This window comes from Brienomyrus brachyistius, chromosome 4, assembly GCF_023856365.1.
Source record: "Brienomyrus brachyistius isolate T26 chromosome 4, BBRACH_0.4, whole genome shotgun sequence".
Taxonomy (NCBI): domain Eukaryota; kingdom Metazoa; phylum Chordata; class Actinopteri; order Osteoglossiformes; family Mormyridae; genus Brienomyrus; species Brienomyrus brachyistius.
The window spans coordinates 1858207-1881727 of record NC_064536.1 but is presented as its reverse complement, the minus strand read 5'-3'; the positions used below and the strand labels follow the sequence as shown (position 1 = coordinate 1881727).

Genomic DNA, 23521 nt, shown 5'->3' with positions numbered 1-23521 from the left:
ACTGTGTCAAAACAGCAGCAGGGTGATTGTCTCAAAACGGAGTCAGGGTAACTGTGTCAAAACAGCATCAGGTTGATTGTGTCAAAACGGAGTCAGGGTAACTGTGTCAAAACAGCATCAGGTTGATTTTGTCAAAACGGAGTCAGGGTAACTGTGTCAAAACAGCATCTGGGTGATTGTGTCAAAACGATGTCAGGGTAACTGTGTCAAAACAACATCAGGGTGGATATGTTAAAACAGCATAACTGTGTCAAAACAGCATCTGGGTGATTGTGTCAAAACGGAGTCGGGGTAACCGTTAAATCAGCATCAGGGTGGATATGTTAAAACAGCGTCAGGGTAACTGTGTTAAAAAAGCATCATGATGACTGTGAGAAACAGCGTTTATGTAGGAAGGATTAAACTGGCACCAGGGTGACTGTGTCAGAACAGCATCGGGGTGACTATGTATGAATGGAGTCAGGGTGAATGTGTTAAAATGGTGTCTTGGTGACTGTGTCAGAACAGCATCAGGATGACCGTGTTAAAATGCCATCATGGTGACTATGTTTAAATGGAGTCAGAGTGACTGATAAAATGGCGTCAGGGTGACTGTGAGGAAACAGCGTCAGGATGATTCTGTTAAAAAGGCATCTGCATGACTGTGATAAAAAGTGTTAGGATCACTGTGTTAAAACAGCATCAGGATCACTGTTAAAGCGGCGTCAGGTTGAGGGTGTTTCCAGTCGCATAGCTGCAGTCCTACACAGATTAATTAATGTCATGATCAGAGCAGTAATTACATAAAAACCTTTCACAACAGACTGACAAATTGATCTGTCTCGCATGATGACTACTTCCCCCCTCCGCCCCGCACACAAACGTGCCCCCCCCCCATTAATCTGTCCTTCAGTCCATCTCTGTGTCATGGCAGCATCACACTGCAGAGCTCTAGCTTTGGTAAACCTGTAATAAGCTGCCCACCCCCTGGTTTTACCTCCACTGTTCGCCGTCTCTGAATTCACACTCGTTAATCCACCTTCCAGCCAGACCTCCAGGGGTGTTGTAAAGCTTCACTCACATTACACACATTCACATCACGGACAAGTTCACATCACATGCACATTCACATCACGCGTATGTTTACATCACGCACACATTCACATCACAGAGTTCACATTCACATCACGCATATGTTGACATCAAGTACACATTCACATCACAGAGAAGTTCACATGACATGCATATTCACATCATGCGTTTGTTGACATCACACACATCCACATCACAGAGAAGTTCACATCGCGCATATGTTGACATTACGCACACATTCACATCACATGTATGTTGACATCACACACATTCACATCACGCATATGTTGACATTACACACACATTCACATCACACACCCACGTTCACATCACACACATGTTCACATAACCAGTCCAAAAGTGACTTGTCAAATAAGTTAATCACATTTTGGCTTGTTTTCCCAACAAATAGCTTTGATGGTGACTGTCGGTTTGGTTAATGCATACTGGAAATGCGAACCGCTAATTGCATATTGCCCCCTGCTGAGGAGGAGTGACACAACGGGTGGCCTGAGAAAGGCCATTGCCAATGTGCAGTTTGGGACCTCCGTCAGATGGGGCCATCAACATGTGGGGCTGCCAAGGAGTGGGCTGCCTTTCGGGTGACCGAGGCTGGAACCAGTGGGTTGCTATGGGTTCCAGTCGTGATGCTAATTTCCGGCAATTTGTTTCGAGGCTGGAGATTGACTTAGTGATTGATTGGCCAATGAACTGAGGATTTTTTATCCGGGTTGGAGAATAGAGAAGACCAGAGAGCTGATGTTCTCATGGTTTTCTGTGGGGGTGTCACTGATGTGTGTCTCTCTCTCTCCCTCTCTCTCTGTCAGGTATATGGGCATTTTCGGTGTCTGAGCTGGCCATCCCGGGTGCCGAAGTGGGCCGCATCTCAGCAACAGATGCTGACCTCGGGGACAATGCCAAGCTAGAATATACCATCTTAGAAGGAGAGACGGGGGACACCTTCAACATCACCGGGCAGGACCAAGAGGCTGTGATCCTCCTGAACAAGGTGAGACGCCCTGTGTTTATATGTGACTGAATATGACTCTGTGTGTGTGTGTGTGTGTGTGTGTGTGTGTGTGTGTGTGTGTGCTAATAATAGGAAATGAGATGCAAAAGAAGGGCAACTGGAACATGGATAACTGGAAAAGGGGAGTGGAATTTCAACCCAGTTGTCTTTATATAAAAAGGGTAGGGCACTACTATATTTATAATCAACAGAATCTGCAAGATAATAGATTTACACATAGATTCACAACATAAATCAAGAAGTGTTCCGTGGTGCCCTTGAGGAGGACCTTAACCTGGATTTCAGCAGTAAATATCCCACTGTATAAATAGATACAGTCTAAAATTGTGAGCCTGTAATTTGGACAAAAAAATTAAATTCAGAAAATTAATAATAACAGTCAATAGCGTTTGCTCAGAAATGTACACAGGCATCACGGTGTTCAGAGTAAATCAGTTAGAAATGAAAAGACAACAGACGACCCCTCAGAGGTATTGGTGGGGTAAGGGGGGGGGGGGGGGGTGGGTGTGTTTCAACCTCGCTTTCTGTCTCTCGTAGACAGGCGCTCCCAAGGTGCGGGCGGAATTTCGAGGTTCAGAGATGGAGGACTCACTCGGAGCAGGAAGGGGGGGGGGGGTACCCAGAGGGTCTGTGGGAGGTAGACTAGGTGGGAGGGGGGAACTGATAGGTATTCGCCATGGTTATGCTGGGGAGACACATATCAGAGGCTGTCAGACGTCTCATGGGAGAAAGTCACCACGCCACGGGGTAAACGCTGATTTCGACGAGGCGGCGGGTGGAGCTGGGAATTTTTTACACGCGTCTGTGGAAAACTCCTGAAGTACGCCTCTCGTGACAGATGTAAAACGAAAGCCCCCCCCCCTTTTTCCCCCAGCATCCGAGTAACACCTTTAATGTGACTGTTGCTTAGAGCTGATGCCCCCTCCATCATGGGTTGTTTAGCATGCCGGCGTCGCATACAGCCTAAAGAGGATGCAGCGTGGTAACGACAGAGGACAGCAGGCCAAAATAAGCAGGCGCCCGACCTTTTTTGAGAAAACACGAAAAAGATGCAACCCCTGAAGCTGTAAAAAAAAAAAAAGAGTCCTGAATCCTGTCAGGAAAAAAAAAAGATTAATTTATCCCTTGCGAGCCCAGTTGGCATTTGCAGGCGGGATGGAGTTTGGGAGATGGGGGTGGTGGGGGATAGACTGTCTGAGGCTCGTCCAGCCAGTCTGCAGGAGGATCTGCATGTCTGTGCAGCAGTGGAGACTGCCGGCTAAAAATATTGAGCAGCTAAGAAGATAAAACATTATGCAACATTACAATAGCGAATTTCTCCGAAAACGAGAGAAAATGTGCTTGTAAATGGCAATGAAATTTTTGCGGTGACTTGTTTATTTGATCATTTAATCTCAAAAATAGAGGAGGTGCTACCTGCTGCACCTCTCTGTACCAGCCGCTTCTGCTGTGTGTGTGTGTGTGTGTGGGGGGGGGGGGGGGGGTGTGTGTGTGCACCTGCCCGTCCACATGCCATCCCCTTTGCCCTGACAGCCCAGCCAGGGTGGTGAAGAGTGTTTAAACAAGATTTGGCTGAAGGCAAAGAAGGCACTGCCAAGGTGAGGGATTGATGGAGGAGGCTGTGATGTAGGGGGGGGGGGGGGGTTAGAGCAGGACTTGGGCTCTGAGGGGAGAATCAGAAATGGCCAGACTGAGGGAGTGAGGGATAGTGATAAAGTCACGGAGAGCGAAGTGTTTATTTGTTATTTAGTATTTGTCTCTTGTACGTCAATTATACATACGATCTACATTATGTATTAGCATAATTTGCACTTGTTTATGTCCTGCCCATGAATGTCATATGAAGTTGAATCAGGAATTAAGCGAGAGAGCATCAGTTTGAGAGAGAGAAAGAGTGCGGGAGAGGGGGAGGAGGGAGAGAAAGAGAGAGATAATGGGGAGGACGGACAAAATGCACCGAATGAGTTGGAAGGAAAACAAACGAAAATTTCCCCCAAATGAATGAGCCGCACACCGTGTCTGCTTTGTTGGTATGCCGTGTACATGACCACATTAGCTCAAAAGAACACTCGTCCCTAATTAAAAATTTAAATCCAATGCAGTTTCACAAAAGCAAACATTTCACAATAACAAAAAAAAAAACGGCAAGGACCATTATCTGAGCGCCCGTATGGATGTACCACAGCGCCTTGCTGCTGGGGACCCCTCTACGGTACCCACGTTTGTCCGCAATTATCGCGCGGTGCAGAGCCTACGTGGATGTCATATGCGGTACGCTTCTGGGTTGGGGGGGGGGGGGGCTGACGGATTTCACGTGCAGGGAACCCTGGAGCAACTAACTGAAGACACAAAAGACGTCGCTCTAATGGAATTGAAATAAAAACTGGAAATTAGCAGCAAACTTCTGCCTTTGTTTCTGCATTTTATGAATATGTACATTTTAGAAATCGCTGTGTGGTATTTCTTTATGCTGCGATGCACTCTGATGTCTCAGAGGCTCGGTGTTCTTCTCATTGGACTGATTAGTTCAGAAATAAAAAAGCATTTAAAGACAGGCGGCATGGCGGCGGGAGAATAGACATATTTGCAGTGAAAGTGCTCGTTGTCAGTGTAAATCCCCTCCACAAGCCTATTAGCACTTTCGTAACCGAAGGCTGCACTTTCTACACGCCAAAAAAAAAAGAAAAAAGATTAATTCTGACGCTAGATTTCCGAGTTGCCTCCGAAATTTCCACTCAGACATAATGGGCCGCATGTGAGGCGGAGAAAAGCTCCAGACCTCTGGAAGGGGGAGCAGCGGCCTCACCTGACGTTCACAGGCTGGGGGGGGGGGGGGGGGGCAGCTCTAGGCACAGAGAGGAGCCCCTGTCATTGCTGTTTGGGTGACAGGTGGAGGGTTTTTGGTGGGGGCAGCCGGGCTGTGCGACCGAGCAGCCAGTAATCGACTCCGCTCACCCGGAGAGAGAAGCGCCCTAGCAGGTCGGCTAATCTTATCTCTCCCATGATGCTGTCAAGTCGTCTCTGACCACACGGCTCCGATGTGCGGGTGGGTGGAGGTGCTGGTGATGTTAGTGGTTTTGGTGGGGGGGGGGGTGGTGAAGCCTCTGCTGAGCACAGACCCAGCTCTCCGCTCTTTGTGTCCAGAACCCCCCCTCATCCCTACACTCACCACCTGTTCTTGACTAATGGATGCAGTGTGACTATCTGGGCCATTTTAAATAAGTAACAGAGTGGGAGGGGGGGGGGTGGTTGGCCATGACACCAGGGAGGAAGAGACATGGTGTTTCACGACGCTCTGTCGATTTGGGACTCGCTGGTGGTGGGGGGGTGTGTGGCTCCTCAGGTATACACTTCCTATGGCATACAGCTCTCTTGAGGTTGTGCTATTAATTAGCACTGGTACCAAGAGCCTTTTCACATCCCTGGGCACCCTTTGTCCTGCCTACAGGTTAAAGGTCACGGTATTAGCCACTAGTAGTCAGTGCAGTTCGTATTATACTCACCTCTGCCTCATCTCTGACGGCTAGCTGCTATGCTACTGCTGCTGATCCACAGGCCTCTGTGATGCTGCCACCCAGTGGTGGCCCTCAGGCAGCGCAGGCAGTGCTTTTGCTTCCCAGGCCTTATTATGGATGGGATAATGTGATGAGCTTTAGGCTGCAGGCGGTGGGGGCTTTGTCGAAGCTGGAATGAAACCACAAAGCCATTAATCACGTTTTTTTTTTTTGAAAAAAAAAAAGGGGGCATCGGAGCATTCTCAGCAAGGGGCTGGTGATGTCATCGCGGTCAGGTGCAAAGATCTGTGGGATTAGCTCTGTTCCCGGCACTCCTGGCTTTAACCTCTCTGGGGTTTTTTAGCTCATCGGAGGCTATATTCTGCTCAGGGTTACATTCCAGCCGGGTTATATACAGCTTATACAATATTTACGTAGCGTCCCGGTAATGAACTAATCAGTGTGAGGCTGGACGTTTTAGACTATCAGCTCTGCTCTCCTCTCCAGGCGCAGTCTTTTACTGCCGCTTGTTGAGCTCAGGAAGTAATCATATTGTTTTCTTCCTGGCCAATATTTTCGATCCAGTGTTTTATGTCAAGCAAGAAAAAAACAGATTTTTTTGGAAAGTGAAAGGTTTCAGTATGCTAAGACCTCCCTGTGCTCGGGATGCTGCGTCAGTGCACTTTCACTAAGAACTAAAAAGACTTTGTATATGACAGAGTCCCAAGAAAGGTCTATGCTATTACAAGCGTCCTACATAAAACACTCAAAAAGTTTTAAAAGATGGAAAAGAACTGAAAAGAATCCTTAAAAAGGCACCAGTACAACAAACTGTTGGATATTGTCCCAGAAAAGCACCGCAAACAACCACCATGCAGAGTTTATTTATCGTATATTAAAATCAGCGCTTTCATCCATATTTTTGAACTGTGGTGTCAATAAGAGAAAATGAACACGGTGTCGCATGCCAGCAGAGTGACAGAATGCAACCACGCTGCTTTAATTGTGACCTCCGTGCCTGCATTTGCTCGTTTCGCGGCTCGTACCAGGGATCATTTATGGGAGCCGGGGGAGGAGGGGGGGGGAAATGGGTCGAGCACATGAGTGGGAAGGCGAAGAAGGAAGCTCTAGTGAACCCCCCACCACGGGGTTCTGATTACTGCTCTCCTCTGTCCGCGCCTCCATGTCATCCACCTCAGTGCCACTCCGTGTCTGATCCATTTACACAGCTGTGCGTGGCGCTGGAGCCGAACGGGTTAAACACCAGGGGGTCCTTTCCAGATGTGACCCGACGACCTTCAGGTTACGTGTCTGACATTACCTAATCGGCTGCATCACGTTTCCCTCTCCGCTGGCCCGCCCCTCTTGGTCTCCCTCCGGGGACCCCAGGCCACTGTCTGGCTGCTTGTTTTCCATCATCGGTTGTAGTGTTTACAAACATCTTGAAGGGGATGCGGGGTGCTGTTCTCTCTGGGGCGATGGAGAGACAGATTACTCTTCTCGCCGACTTTGGATTTGTTCATACATTAAATCTCGGCGCCATATGGAAGCATGCAAATGTTTATAAAGCGTCGGGTGTGCAGAGACCCCTGAGGTGTGCCTGAGCCCGTGGCCCGACCCACAAGAACTCCCAGTCACATGCTGCACTGTGAGGTCTAATAAACCATGTCTCATTGCACCATCCACCTCAGAGTTGGATTGCATCCCCCCCCCCCCCCCCCCTCGGGCGTCTAGCGTCAAGCGCCGCTGAGTCCGAGGATTCGGCAAAAAGGCTCATTTAACCACGCCGACCGTGGGGGCTCAGCTGTGCGAGCGGTAACCTGGGAAACCGAAACGCATGCATTAGCTTTTAAACAGGATGCGGACCGCTGGGGCTGCGGGGGAATGCTTACTGCTATCTGCAGTGTTTATAAAACGATGATCCAGAACGGCCGGAGCGTCCGTATTTACATTCAAAACGGCTAAAACCCACATATTAGCCAATTGGACCGATGAAAGTAATCGGGCTGTTTTACGGAGTCAAACTCTCACATCCCAGCCATTTTGGACCTGCGGGAGGAGACGAGCAGATATAAGTGCTATGAAAGTCCAGGAGGGAGCAGTTCTGTTGGTCACGCCGGATCAAGCTGCACCGTGAGCTCAGGATGACGACGTACTTTTCCTCTACAAGGTCGCCTCAACATTGGGGGGTTTTTGTGACCTGCCCCTTCCCTCGTCTCGCTCAGCCCAGACTGGTAATTATTTTTTTTGATTCGCGGTACAAGCCCGGCCCTGAGGTTCGGACCCTTGCCGAGGTCGTCGGCAGAAAAGGTTGCCCTGTCTGCAAGTCAGACGAAGGCAATCACTCTGCTTAAGCAATCGTCTTTTTATTATTATTCCAGAAGGGGCAAGGGGACACACTTTGAAATTACAGACTCATAAATATCAACAGGTTCCATTTTAGGAGGAATGTGATTTGGGGAACGCATATTGAGACGAGCTGATGCAGGAACGCCTGGTATGGTCAGTCTCGGGATGTAGGAGCGGATTGGAGGGGGTGTAGGGGAGCCGGCCGATGTACCAGGTAGGGCCGGCCCAAATTGAAATGCAAGACCACAGCCCACAGAGATTTGTCAAGTAGTACCGTGAGCACCAGGGGAAATATCAGACAATGAATTTGGAGCTGAACTCGCTCTTCCGAAGCCCATTGTTTGTCACGAAGCTAAATTGGCCAATTAACTCTAGAGAATGTTTCAGCTGGCACCCATCACTGTTATGACAGGACCTATCCATGTTTGGAGAGATGAGCTCTGTGTAAGGCCGTCTCTAGGCTGGTGATAATGACCATTGGGGCCCTCTGGGGGGAGCAGCACTCTAAGATCAGAGTGACATGATGTCACACACAGCCAGCAGAGAGGGGTGGCCCTTGGAAGGACCTCACGGCGCGATGAAACCTGTCCACAGCGACACGTCAGTTGGCAAGGTGGAGTGCTGCTTGGATCACGTTGCACAGTACCCAAAGAGCCAGGGAAAGCTGTCTGCAAGTCCGCCTCCTGTGGAAATGGCATTCCCAGAGTGCTGAGAGGCCTGGGCAGTTCAGGCCATGGCTGTCAGCTCTGTGGGGGGGTTGGGGGGCAAGGTAACCTTCTTGCACTGTGACCTAGGCGATTCACCTTCTTCTCGAGGCCATTTTTTTCCCCAGATACTCCTCATTCATTTCAGTGTTTTATGGAAAACAGCTTACGTGCAACATTTTTATGCACCCTCAGTTATAAATACAGTTTTATTAAGTAATCAGGTTGAGGTTTCAGATTTTAGGTTATTTGCCGGATTTCTCTGAAAGGGGTAATTTTATACAAATTACCACAGAGCATTCACCAGACGACCACACTAGAAGCGTAAAATCCGCTCTTTTGTCCATATTTTAGAACCCTTGTGTCAATAACAGGAAATTAACGCAGGAGCGCATGCAGGGCTTATAACGCGACAGCGGCTTCGTGCCTCGCAGCGGGGGTGACTCACGGGGAGGGGGGTTTGGGGGGAGCGAGAATGGGAAGGTGAAGAGTGAGGCACCGGTGAGTGCCTGTGGATGTGTGTAATCCTCTGGGGGGGGGGTGACCCAGGGGCAGGCATGGAGAGAGAGGCTGATGAGTGTGTGCCGGCAGTGTAAGTGACATTTCTGCTCCGCAGACAGATTGTCTCTCTCTGCCTCTAATGGGATCCTGTTAGAAGGAACCTTTCTGCCTCGTTCTGTCTATAAAGCTGTATCTCTCTCCTTTTTCACTCTCTCTCTCTCTCTCTCTCTCTCTCTCTGTCACTGTCTCTCTCTCAGATCGGCTTACGTTTATTAGTATTGCGTCATTTATGGTAAATCAACGTTTGCTGCATTTTCCCCATATGAATTTTGTCATTTTTTCCCACACATTATATATATACACACACACAAACACACACACATGTCACCCCGCGATAAACGGCTGGGAGAGGGATGAATGATAGCTAAGAGTAAAATGAAGCAGCAGACAGCAAATAATGATGATATTGGTACTGAGAAAATATGAAGCCATTAAAAAGGTATATATATATATACATAGTGCACAATGACTCGCGGTCGATTGTACTGTAACCAACCTCCTAAAGTAGTCTGAGGACGGGCTGTTTAACAGTTTTAACATATAAAGAGGCAAGGGGAAGTTCTAAAATCATGTTGTTTAAGGAACTCTGAAATATTCAGAGCCCAATAAAACATTAATTTATTCCCATACCTACCCGCCTACCCGCGTCAGGGACCCTCCACTTCGGGGCGTCCGGTCGTCCGCACACCTCGCCCTCTCAGGAAAGACTGACTGCCTTAGGAGTCGGTGACGGTCGCTTTCCTCCTGTTTATTATTAATATCGTTAATGTGGTTAATATTTAAACTGGTCAAGTGCTGAAATAAGGATTTCCCATTGTTCTGTTTCAAAACCAGGTTAACTTTGATTTTGTGTCGCAGCTAGCGGAGCTTATTAAGGTTACGGTAATTAAAGTTACATTAAATAAATATTTCCTATACGTGTTATGGATATTGTTTTCAGTTTAACAATGTTAAATCGGTTTGTACTTTTTCTTGCTTTTGTAATTTTTTTTGTGGACGTCTTTCAAATAAAGTCACTAACCTAACTTTATTTATTTAGCCGTTTTGTTGTTTTTCTATTTGCCGCTGTACCGATAGAGGAAGGCGCGAAGGAGCCATGACGCGGTGTCCCTCGAACAGCCGGCTGACAGCCCGCACAGACGCCCTTGTGATCACTGGCGTCTGTTTAAGTCGCTGCTTCTGGCAGCCGGGAGGACAGATCCGACTCGGTGCGGGATCAACAGATTCCTGCAGCTGACATCCGCCTTTGTCCGCTGTCATCCTGTTTAGGATGACTGGAATTTTCTAATGAAACTCAGCAGACGTTGCGAATGCAATCTCCACTCCAATCTGCCACTCTCCCCATAAGTAGGCCTACATTACATCTTGTAGAATATACAGGTGTTTCTATGACGTTCTGTTTTTGCTTGAAAATGTTTTTGTGTGGAAAAACCATAATTCCGAGGATCCTGTGTAGGTTCCTGTCTGCACACCTCAATATTATTAGCTTGGTAGTATTTTTCCCGTGATATAACAATAATGGTTTTGAAACACAGAACAAGCTGTGGGCACTTTTATGTTAGATGTATATGAGCTGTACAATGTTGGGAGTTTCTCAGGCATCTTTAGCTGGACACATAATGAATTGATGGTTTTTTTTTACCATTTGCACAAGTACATTGGAATTGTGTAGATTTTCACGTATTCCATTTTGCTGCCCTTTGAAAGTTGAGAGCAAATCTTGGGGTGAGATCATAGGCCATTTATCTGGCATTTCTGAAGCATTTTTTATTTAATTTTTTTTTTTGGGGGGCGGGATTTAGCTCCTTGCTCATGTGTCCAAAGGAGGTGTGACTATTCTGTTGAGGATGGGATTTGAACCAGCAACCTTCCGAACATACCTTCCGAATGCACCATATGTTCAGAATATATATATATATATATATATATATATATACTTGTTCCCAGTGCTGCCTGGAATAGATTCCAGCGGCCTGCTACACTGTCCAAGTAATTGCAAGATGGATATTGGTGGATGTATAACCATATAACCCCGTATATGCAGGCACTCACATTTTGGTTCTCTCTTCTCCTTAGCCAGTGTGTATGAGACCCACTTACCGCTCCCTCCTCCTCCCACTCTCAGGCCGTGGACTACGAGAGCCGCAGCTCCTACTCCTTCTCTGTGGAGGTGCTAAACCCTACCGTGGATCCCCGCTTCCTACGGCGGGGGCCCTTCAAGGACCGGGCGTCAGTGAGAGTGGTGGTGCTGGATGCCGATGAGCCTCCCCGCTTCTCTCGGACCCGCTACCGCCTGGATGTGTCAGAAAATTGCCCGTCCTCTTGCACCGTGGGCCGGGTCAGCGCTGTGGATCCTGACACAGGGCTGAGCAGCAACATCAGGTGTAGTGTGGTCCTTCACCGGGGCGGGGCTTAGTGGTGGAGGTATAGGAGGGTTTTGGGTGGTGCTGATTCTTCTTGCAGAAACCAGACAGGCCTGTTTGGGTCTCGCACAGTTGACAAGCTGATGGATGTGCAGTTTGGTGACAATGACAGTTTGGCTGCAGTTTGCTTTCAGTTCCCTGATAGATTTCTTTTGTCCTGAAGAGGAGCTGAATATTGCATCTTCTGTTCTGCTCCCAGTCTCTGATTTCTATATTTTTTTCTCTATTAGTGTTGGTATCCCCCCCTCCCCTCCCCGCACCCCCACCCTTGACCTCCCATGCAGGTGGAATTATTTTGTTTTTGTCACTTTATAAAGAATGAAAGTGTGGCCATTGGCCAGTGACAATGCAGACAGCCAATAATACAAACAGGGAGGCAGGAAGCGAGTAAGCCGTAGGTGCATTCAGGGCGATGTTATTATTGTGAACAATGGTGTTCAGCTGGAACGGGGGGAAACTCTGAATGTGAATGATCATTGGGTTGCCTAGTGTGTGCTTTAAAATGCCTCTTTGAATCGCTTCGGTGAAATATCAGCCTGAGAAAGCGGTGAGCGATGCACAGTTCCTTGAGTGGCTTCGGGTAAAAACATTGTCCACAGAACAAGAGCAATAATAATGATGATGATAATAATAACCGTGTCCTTCCATTTTTATTAGGTATTCTATCGACCCCCAGTCGGACCCTGAGGCCCTGTTCCGCATCGCCCCCGACAGCGGACTCATCACCACGGCGATGGAGCTGGACCGGGAGCACGAGCAATGGCATAACATCACCATCATCGCCACGCAGAGAGGTCAGAGGTCACCTCGGCAGCAGCATGATGCCTCTCGCCCTGTCGCTCTGCCCTGAATTTTCAGCCCCATGTGTGAGGGATCTGCTACCACTTGTAGTAGTAGGACAGTAGTGGCAAAACAGTACTTTAAAATTAGTACAGGTTTAGTAATAGTACCATACTTAGAATTGATACTGGTTTAGTGATAGCACAGTACTCAGAATTAGTGCAGGTATCGTGTTAATGCAATACTCATATACTACTCATATTAGTACACATTTAGTAGTAGGGCCATACTTCAGAGTGCAGGTATAGTGATAGTACAGCACTTCTGAATTAGCACAGGTTTAGGGGTAGTACGATACACAGAATTAGTACAAGTTTAGTAGTAGTACAGTATTTTCATACCAGTAATTTTGTAGTGTTAGTAAAACTCATAGTTATGATATGACAGTATTTTGCAAAATAATATTCTCTATAATACTTTATGTGCATTTAATTAAAAGGTCATGTTTCTGCCAGTCTGCGTAGGACACGGGTGTGAGGCCTTCAGTCCTGCATCGGGAATCCCGATTACATGGGAGACCTCGGTCCTTGCTGAGGTTTTGCCCCTGTGACACGGCTGTTGTTGCTCATCCCAGACAGCCCCACCCAGGTATCCAGGGTGGTAGTTGCCATAGAGACCTTGGACGTGAACGACAACGCCCCCGAGCTGGACCGACAGTACACCACGGCGCTGTGCGACTCCGCCGCTGTGGGCCAGGTCAGCGAGGACCGGCGCCCGGTGCCCTGCGCTCTGTTTTGTGTCCACAGGCTTGTGTGTGCCTGCATGCTTGCTGCCCACTCTGTGTACCTCATATACCACATCAGCCCCTTTAGCCTATTACCTGCTTACACATTTAGCAGTTGATGAGCAGTTGATGAAGCTTTTATGTTGCTTGTAGGTTCATTTGTCATATAATATTACACAGGAAGCCATCTTCAGGTGTCCTCAACTTTCTGTGGCGCGTCAGCTTCTTCTCTAACGGCGATGGAATAAAAACGCGTGATTCACAGCGACTCTCTGACACGCCTGCCTGCCCCGTAAAACTTACGAACCGCTTCTGCTGAACACTGAGATCCTGAGCAACATTTTATTCATTTGCTGAAGACCTAAATCTGCCTGGAAATTAAAGAATAGCTCAGAGAGATAAAATTCAATCTTCGAACGGTGTTACTTTATCAGGAATTGCATTTTCCCCTTTTTCATCAAGTGTATTAATTATATTATTATCGATTCTTGGCTAGGCTTCACTATAGCTGTATGAGGATACAGGGCCGAGGTTCCTCAGGGTTTGGTACCGGGGCATCATACAAAGGGGTTCTTATCTTCTGTGCTTCACATTTCTTGCTAGCATCTTTCTGTCTTTTGAATGACTTTGTTCCTGCCCTTCTCTGTCTTCTCTCCCCCCCCCCCCTTTTTTTGTTTACTCTCAGGTGGTTCAGGTACTACGCGCGATCGATAAAGACAAAGGAGGGAACGACACCGCTGTTCACTTTAGCATCGCTCCTGAGTCCGGCGCAGCCCTGAACTTTTCCGTCAGGGAGAGTGGTGGTACGTGCCTTTCATCTCCTCCCGTGTGTGTGCTTGTGCCCGCCCCTGCATCAGCCTATCTCATCATTTTCCTTACGACCGGACCTCGGGGGTCACAGAAGAGGAATATTTTCTCAACACAAAGCCTAAGCTGGCGGTAATCACCTTCAGACTGGACAAATTGGCAGGAAACATAGACTGATGCAAACCCTGAGACAGTCAGGATCTGAAGAAGCCCACCTGCGGGGCGGAGTAGGGGGGTCGGCGGTTGGGAAGGTTTGCGAAAGCTACTGTGAGACGCACTGTTTCTCAGGTCTTCCTCAGAGGCAGGATGTGCTGCTTAACCCTCTGGGGTCTAGGGGTAGGGAACACACTTTCACTGACTGGGGCATGGTCACACGTTTCTTCAAATATCACAAACTAAATGCATGGCAAATAATTTTTTTTTATATATTTGTTTTACCATTACACTCATCTTTATTTTGATGTATATTGTAGATATGTCAGATTTATGTGACGTTTGTAATTTGACATCAGAGTATAGACATTGCAAAATGCAGTTTGGAACACCTGCAGAAACATTATAAAAGTACATAGTAGAAAATGGTGGCAGTTTGTTTTGATCCCAGATATCTGATCACCACAGTCTTGGCTACATGAAGATGACTAAATGTAAAGTGTAGTTGCAACATTCAGTTGGATAAATAAATAAGAAAAACCTAACTCATGTCACTATTTCTGACGACCTTTCATTGAATATGTAGCAACTTTCATGTGTATGAGCCATTCACACCTGCCCACACACCCCCCCCCCCCTTTATGGCGCTGATGGGGATGTATCTGGATCACGTTTCACTGTTGCGTTGTTCATCTAATTACCACGCGAATGCGATTTGAATACGCGGAAATGCGGCTATTCAGAATGCAAATAGCGATCTTCAGGTGAGGGCGGCGCTACACGCCCCCCATGCAGGTAAAACAAATAAAGGTGACATGGTTTACCTTTTTGCCAATTTAATCTAATTTTAAAAACGTTAATACTTCCGATAATTGGCGTTTTGAAAAGAAGACAGATTACGGATTTAGTCCGATTTAGTAGGATTTTCATGATTCTACAATTAAGATTTCAGCGAGATATAAACTGAAATAGATGCGAAAAGTACGCTGTATCGTCGACGACCCACTCGACCCCAGAGCGTTAACTTTCCTTTATTGCTAAAAATGTGGCAGCAACGAATGACAACTTACCGGCACCAGTCAAAATGTCAGGACCTCCAGGGCAGACGTCTCCGAGCAACACTACAGAAATGAAAAGAGGAGCTCCACTGCTGTGATGGTGAAGATGCTCCGCTATGCTGGAGAGTTCCGTGCTATTGAAGCCACTCCAATCTTCGCCGGATCGTCCTCGGCTCTCTCCGTGCTGCTGAAGGCTCTCTGTTATTCCAGAGAGTTCTGTGGTGCTGAAGCCGCTCCAGTCTTTGCAGGACCCACCTTGGCCCTCTGCATAGTGCCGAAGACTCTCTATTATTCTAGAGAGTTTTGTGGTGTGATGCTCTGAGCTGAGTTTCCCAAAAAGTCCTGTTACCAACTCGCATAGCTGGACCCATTCAGTTGCATGGTTCCAACTATGTAAGTTTCTAACATAGTTAGCCGCTCTGCTTTTGGGAAACACTCCACTGGTCTTCATAGGATCCCATGGAGTTTGCCTGTTCTCCCAGAGTTGTTAGGTGAACTCAGAGGTGTTTGTACAGGGGCGGGGCCACAAGCTAAAAGCTGATTGGTCCCCAGAGGGCTCCCTCAACTGTCACTCACTAAAATCAAAACATATTATTAATTTGAGATAAGGTTGCCCCCCCCGTACTGCCGCCCACCTTAAAAAAACCCTAGAATTGCCCCTGGGTGAACTGGTGTTTTGTTCACCCGTAATGTGTGTGCTCTGTCTTCCTGTCCTGCCTCTTGCGATGTGTTTCCTGAGAGGGGGTCCTGGCTCACAGTGACCCTGAACTGTATGAGCAGTCATGGAAGATGGATGGATGGATTATTGTATAGGGGCACATTAACATATTGATAAAACTTCAGCTCTTGTGGATGTTCTCTTTTAATCCTTTGAAAGCAATTTTCTCTCAAACTTGCCCTTTGTCTTTTAGGCCCCACTGCCAGCCTCGTGCTCCTCTCCCCACTGATGCCCCTGTCTCGCTCGTCATCTTCCCCATTCACGCTGCAAGTGCCCCTGGTCCTGAAAGACAGTTTCTCGGGTCTGACCAGTACTGGGACAGTCACCGTGTCCATTTGCCCTTGCCTGAGGGGGGGTGCCAAGGCTGGTGAGAAAGAAGGTCAGACAGAGGGTGAGTGGGAGAGAGAGACAGTGTGTCTGCCAATGGCGTCCTCCTCTTCATCACCTGGGCTCAGTACCGCCGCCCTGCTGGCCATCCTCGCCTGCGTTGCTACACTACTGGGTAAGGCTTGCCTTTCTGCATGTCTGCACATTTCCGCTCTGCAAAAATTAATATTAATGGTTCAGCTTCAGGCGGGAAAATAATTTTTATTCAACCCAATGCCTTTCTTCAGGGAATATGGTTCTAATTTATTTATCGTAAGGTTGTAACCTTATTAAAAAAAAAAAAGAAAGAAAAATAAAGTTTAAAATTCAGAAACATTTAAATGCAAGCTAAATTCGGGTTCATTACTCTCCTCAGTGGAGACGCGTGTTCAGTGTTCCTGCTCTCCCCCCAATAATCTCGCCCTTTCTTCTCCTCTCTCCGTATCTTGTAGCGGTCAGCGCACTCTCGCTGTCCCTGCGCAAGCAGAAGCGTGACTCACTGTCGCCCCTGGAGGAGGACGATGTGCGAGAGAACATCATCACGTACGACGACGAGGGCGGCGGGGAGGCCGACACAGCGGCCTTCGACATCGCCGCGCTGCAGAGCGCCCCCCACAGCTCGTGCCGGGGATATCGCACGCTGGACAGCAGGAACATGTGAGTGTGCTTGGGGATTTTTCAGGAAATCCCTCCTTTTTTATCGGCTTGCGGGGGAGTTTGATCATCCCCTCTGTCTCTGCAGACGTTACACCCAGCAGGCCCAGGACAAGGCCCCAGGGTACCGCTGGGCCTCGAAGGCGGGCCTGGAGTCACAGTACCCCAGTGGTGCTGCCCCAGTGTACGGACGCCTCTGCTACAGCAGCCACACGCTGCCCGCCCTGCGCCACTCCCGCAGCGTCTTCGAGACGGGCCTGGGCCTCACCGAACTGGCGTGCCGCTACCCCACTGGCCCGCTGGACCACTCCCTGGTCATCCAGAACCAAGGAGTCATGGGCGGCGCGCAGGATCGCGAGGCCGACGGAAAGGACAGGGCAGGCGAGGGCTCTGTGAGGGACCCCTGTGCCCCCCAGCAGAACCGCAGCCAGAATCTGGACTGGGTGAGGATCCCCGATCCCCGGCTTTTCCAGCCTGCCCCCCTGAACCGGCCCCCTCCTACTGTTTAACCGCCTGACAGGCCTCTAATGGAGACGGAGGGAAAGGTGATGAGGAGATGTAACCATTCTGCCTCTCTCTGCCCTCCTCTCTCCTCCACGTCCATTGCAGTGCTTCATGAGCTCATTCTAGTGTCCAGTCAGCACGCGTCCTCGCCGTCTGTTCACCTTTATCTCACCTGTTCTCTCGTACCTGTTCTCTTCCTTCTGCATCTCTGCTTCCATCTTTACTTTCTCCCTGGTGTCCACACAGACCAACAGACCTCCTTCTGTTTGAACTCCGTCTGTCTTTCCACTGTCCGCTTTTCTGTACACTGCAATGGTGCCTCGCCATCCCATTTAACACCCGCCAGCTGAGTTTGACCCAAGTTGACCCCGGTCCTGCCCCTCCCCCTGCAGGTCCAGTCTGAATCCCTCCCCACGGACCAGACTCTGGTTGTGACTCGGTCCGGCTTAGCGGCAGTGGCCTCAAAGAGGCTGTCTGGTGCCTGGGCATGTGACACAGGTGTGCTGACGGGCCACCGCGCCAGGCAGGCCAGCCCGTCCCCGAAGCAGGTCGGCACCGGGCCTCCGGGCACCCCCGACTCCCTCGCCTCCACCCCCTCCAACGGAAAGGACTGCAGCGATGGCTTAAGCCGCAGTTCTGGAAGCATCCTGCAGGGGGAGCTACACAGGGACTACCCCAGCAGTCTGGGCAAGGGTGGGCTGGAGACAGGAAACAGTTTCGTGGTGGCCAGGCCCCCTATGGAAGGGAGTGTGCCTCTGGGCGGAACTGCTCCTGGGATACTCCGCGAAGGGGTAGGATACATACCAGACTGGCGCAACATGGCAGGCTACGTCCTTGGGAGGAAGGATATGATACCTCAGTTGCTGCCAGTCCCAGGGCAAAACAGGGGCATGGTGGGGCAGATGGCTTACAGAGGTGGGTGGGGCACGGAGGTGGGGGTGGGAGGGTCCAGCTCCCTGGCGGTTAGGGTGGGTGAGTTCCTGAAGCTGCGCTTAGCTCAGGTGACCTTTGACCCCGGGCAGCCGCCCTATGACTCGGTGCAAGTGTACGGTCTGGAGGGGGAGGGCTCCCAGGCAGGCTCGCTCAGCTCCTTGGAGAGCGAGGAGGAGGAAAAGGAGCCGGAGCCCGAGTGGGGCGGAGCTTTGGAGGAGTGGGGGCCTCCCTTCCAGAGGCTGGCTGAGCTCTTCCGGGAGAGGGAGCAAGAGAGAGAGGAAGAGAGGGAGCCGGAAGATGAAGAACTGGGCAGGAAGGAGGAGGGAGAAAGGGGACAGAAGGCTGGAGGTTCGAGGAGCGAGGGGCAATGAGAAATGGGCAGAGAGGAGGGTGCGTGGTCGAGAAATGAGAGAGAGAGGGAGGGCAGGAAGGACATGGAGGAACAGCAAGGCACAAAAATGAAGAGGTGAATACGAGAAGGGGAAATGGAGGATGTGATTGGTATAATTTAAAGCAATAAGTGATCAAAAGCCCTACAGAGAGAACACCGAACATCCCCTATTTACTGTTCAGAGCGGCAGCCATATGAGTGCTATTCACTCCCCTATGCTTATCATTCCAAACCAGCCCTCAGATACGCGGATCCGGCAAAACAAAATCCCAGGTCAGAGACGCGAGAGGCACTCGTGAGAGTTAGAGAGAGAAAAGAAGGCAGGAGGGGTAAGCAAACGAGCAGAACAGAAGGAGCTGTTCCTTCCACACGTCCTGTTTGACAAAGGGGGTTAATCATGTATCTGGCGGACATCTTTGTAAGTGAAGGTTTCATTTCTGAATATCGGTTTCTGTCCTAGAGCTTTACAGGTAACCGCTCGAATAAATCAAACATAAAGCGTCGTAATCGGGCGTCAGGGCCCAGGAAACACTGGAGCAGCTTCGTTACGCCTCGGGTCTGGCACTAAAGTGGAAGGAAACTGCAACGGTCTTCTATGAAATTTCCTGTGATTCTGTGCTTTGTTGATGCCGGTTTGGAACGTCGTGACAGGTGCTGCTGCCGAATCTCCGGAATGGATAGAGAGCCGCTAACTCCGATGTGGTTTTTTTGCCGTCTTCATGGTCATAAAATCATCCTGCCACCAGTCGTGCCTTGTTGCAGGGCCCTTTGTGTTTCTGGAAGGCTCCACTTCTGTCAGGATAGATATGCTTCACCATATGTTAATGTTGATCGTTCGGGATGACCTTGAATTTGGCATTCACCTTGAAAGCACGAAGGGTTAGACCTAAACCATGAAACACATTCCATGCCATAAAAGAACAGCCAGAAACCTTCCCTGTGGGATGCAAACACTGGCTTCTACTCTTCTGCTCATTAAGTCCTGGCTGAAGCATGACTCCTTTTACTTTTTTTCCACTGCCCAATAGACCAAGGCCTTTCTTCTTTACGCCACACCACTTCACTCGCAAAATTCATTTTGAGCTGTAATAAGATATTTATGTACTGCAACATGACCACAGAATCCCCCTTTTTTATGAAGCCCTATACAGACTCTGCTGTAACTGCCTGCTCACAATCATAGATTAACATTTGCATTCAACTGTTGCTGGTCTAATTTGCAAAGCATCTCATTACTTTATATTTATTTAGCTGGAGTTTTTGTCAAATGTGACATACAAGTGAGGATGAGAGAGAAGAGTTGGCCTGGCCTTGAGAGTGATTGAGTTTAAGGGCCTCATTCAAGAGCCAAACAGTGGTATGATTATTGTTCCAGTCATGGGACTTGACACCCACAACTGGATATGGATTCCTAACCCACTACACATCGTCTTCGCCATCTCAATTCCACACACGTGCATCACAGTCAAGCAGAAGGTACTTCCATTCTCCATCAACTCAACTCATGCTGATGACGTCTCTCATGACAACCAGTTACCGTGAAACACTAGCAGGTTGAGCAGTCTTCATCCCTGAAGCTCTTGCCAAACGTGGACCAAGAACCGGCCCTCAATCAGAGTTGCTGAGGTCTCCTCTTCTAGCTATGGTAGCATTATAATAAGCATAATGGAATGTTAATTGCTTAATTAACTCAGGAAGCCCAACTGCCTGGGAGCACCTGTTTCCAATATGCTTAGTATCTCTGGTTTACATCACCTTAGCAGTCGCTTGGATGATCCTCACATGTCCTTTGCATGAAATGCTAAAAATGAGCAGGACATTTGACCCACACAAATACACATATCAAAGCATACGTACCCTCACTCAGAGATGGGTACAGCAGCCCGAGAGGCTATGTTCCACGTCATGGCAGACATACAAACTGATCAATCAATCAGGCGGTGGCTGGAGTAAGGTTTGGAGAAGATCAGTGGGGAATTTCAGTCATCATAAATGCCAGTTTTCACTGATTAAGAAGATTGCAGCAGACAGCTCAATTACGGAGTCCTTCGATTACGTACTGCATCTCCATGGGTGGAAAATGGGTGAAAGTCATGGTAATAGCAGTTATTTGATTTACCAAAGCTTTCATATTGATTTGTGTCATTTTTGGTGGACAGGAGGAGCGATTTTCTGGGTGTGATTCGATGGAACAGTTATTAAGTCCCCCTGTGTGAAATAACATGGTTCAAAAATGCGATCTGTTATAACAATATAACAGTGTACATCTACCTTTTTTTGTGGCTGTCTGAAGACCATGTTCTCAGCAGGTCTTCCAACCTAAATGGAATCATGCCATGGTCTCGTATCCAGAGGAGTCCGCTATTTGGAATGTCGATGAAGGTGGTAACGATGATGAAGAATTTTATTTTTAAATGATGATTTGTGTGTATATATGCACATTACAAATGTAAATATCTTTCATGTCCAATCTGGAAGAAAACAAGTTTTTTTTTTTATTATTTGTAAGGTGAAGGTAACTTTTGTCATTGACAAGAAAAGAACTTCTGGGGTCTTGACCAAATTGGAGCGTACCGAATCTGGACTGATTCAGAGTTTCTCCATCCTGATGAAACCTAGAGCCAAGCATTGAGGTTGGTGGCTGGTACTGAGCTCTGGACTGTGTGAACCACTGGACTTTCCCAGTCAGTAATCGCAGGCAATATAGTTGAGCATCATGTACCGGAAAGAAGAATTTTGTTTTAGATGTCAAGAGAGATTTTGTTTAGGTCAGTGTCTTAGCTTATCTGTAAAAGAACCACTTTTACACCTGTGTTCAACAAGTTGTGTGTAGATAGAACATCTTCAGCCTGGTCCACCTCATGGACATTGTGAATCTATGGGCATATCTCTGCTCACGCCAACCGGGTCACACCACGGTTTGAGACCCAGGCCCGGGATAGCACTGTTCCCTGGGCTGCACTGTGCCCCTGCGTGTGACCTGACCATATCCTGACCGTGACCACTGTACCGGTGCACAAGCACCTAGGCGGATCCCAAGGACTCGATCTGGAGAATCTCGCCGCTCCGTCAAGCAGTTCACTGTTTTTCGTTTCCTCTTTTTTTGATTAAAGTTTGATTAAAGATGATTTGTTCTGGGGAGCGGTCTCCCTCAAGCCCCCACCCCCCAGGCCTGAGACATTGTCATTTCTTACAGTGGATGCATTCCTAGATAGAGCTTGGGGGTGGGGGGGGGCGGAGTTGGCTTGCCGTGGTGGTAAAAATCCCATTGGTTCACCAGATGCCATTTGTGGGTCACTGTTGGTCTGTGTATTAGTGCAAAACGCGTCCCCAGAGAATGTGACCACTGCAGAGATGCAGGCGCGGGCCGCGTGATGAAACAAATTAAAGACACATTGACATTAATGCTCCCTTTCTGTCCGCTGACTTTTTGCACGATGATGTACAAAACACTTCACGAGCAGAGGTAACAGGTTTCTCTTTACCGTTAGATTTTGGGATGTCAGGAAAATTAGGTTGGTTGAACTATGATTGTTCTAGTACAGTGAACTAGACACACAGATAGCTGGCATATCAAACATGCACACAGTCAGTCGCACAGATATCTGTCAGGCACAAGGACCTGGAGGATAACAGGGTCATCTGTGTGCATTAGGACGAGTTTGGTAAGTGTGCAGTGTCTTTACTAGATGTCCATGTGTGTGCATGTTTTCTTGGATTAGACGCAAACACTCAAGTCCATAAATGGAGGCAAACAAAACTACAGCACTTTCGGCTCATTTTAGAGCCGGATTAATTCATTATTTATCCACTTGATGAATATCTGGCTTACCAGCAGGCACTGCTGTGTTGAATTAATTGCACCCGGTGGGGGCGGGGTTGATGATGTGAGATGGGGGGGGGGGCGGGCCCATAAACCATGTTCATCCGAAGGGGCCAGAGCTAGCTTTGAGATTGCCGGTGTGTAAACCTCGAAATGGGTTTGCAGCATTCTCAAATGGCGATGAAAACAAGTCCGCCCCCACATCACAGGCCAGCTGTGCAGTTCCTCCTTGCCTGTGATGTTGCTTTGGTGATGTTTAAGGGATGATACATTAATGCACTTAACCCGGTTTGGGGTGGGAGGTACTTAGTAAATAAAGTCTAAACAGAAATGTCTTAACATGCATCATTTTTTGGATTTAAAAGATATGATCCATGTGAGAGATGTTTCCTTCACACAGGAGAAGCTTATTGCCTGCTGGAAGCAGGTGGGCCGATTAAATGGAATGCAGGAAATGAACAGCATTACTGTTGGGTGTATGGGAGTACTGGAACCCAGTACCCCCCCCCCCCCAGGAACACAGCAGCCACACGCCTGGCTGGAAGGCAACACTCATGTAAATGCAATTCCCAGGAAGGATGTGAAATTCCTGTACAGGACAATATTAACCACGTTGCCCTTCTGCAATGCTTGAACATAGAGGTCTTGAACCCACAGCTTTATGGTACCAACATACCAGAACCACAGAAGCTACAGCCAGCTGAGAGAATACTAATGAAAGTGGAACGGCTTTAATTAACGAGCTCCGCAAGCGTGCACTGAAAGGCAGGCAGGCAGGCGGTTACAGCAAATTGCGCAAGCAGGGAAGCGGCGGGAGCGGCAGCCTGTACCCGCCAAGCCTAGCGGACGCCGCTATTTTTACCCAGTGCTGCGGGAAGCCGCGGTGGCACAGAGGGATGCCTCAGTTTTGGCTGAAAT

General features: G+C 48.5%; 1 protein-coding gene and 1 long non-coding RNA gene across 4 annotated transcripts in view; one reads left to right on the top strand and one right to left on the bottom strand.

The window, feature by feature from the left end:
* Window positions 1-22190, top strand: part of LOC125740425 (cadherin-24) — a 91134-nt gene extending 68944 nt beyond the window's left edge. For 2 of the 3 annotated variants that reach the window (XM_049011512.1, XM_049011513.1), the window contains exons 6-14: window positions 1899-2080; window positions 11335-11591; window positions 12290-12426; window positions 13047-13168; window positions 13882-13999; window positions 16126-16434; window positions 16751-16955; window positions 17041-17395; window positions 17849-22190. In XM_049011512.1, the coding sequence (XP_048867469.1) occupies window positions 1899-2080; window positions 11335-11591; window positions 12290-12426; window positions 13047-13168; window positions 13882-13999; window positions 16126-16434; window positions 16751-16955; window positions 17041-17395; window positions 17849-18760 (2597 nt within the window). In that variant the 3' untranslated portion in view covers window positions 18761-22190. The other variant, XM_049011514.1, reaches the window with a different exon arrangement.
* On the bottom strand, window positions 5736-10497 carry LOC125740530 (uncharacterized). The gene is made up of 3 exons (XR_007397648.1): window positions 10231-10497; window positions 9844-9953; window positions 5736-5785 (listed from the first exon to the last, which is right to left on the bottom strand). It is a non-coding gene; the product is annotated as an uncharacterized LOC125740530 (long non-coding RNA).
* Window positions 22191-23521: the final 1331 nt, after the last annotated feature.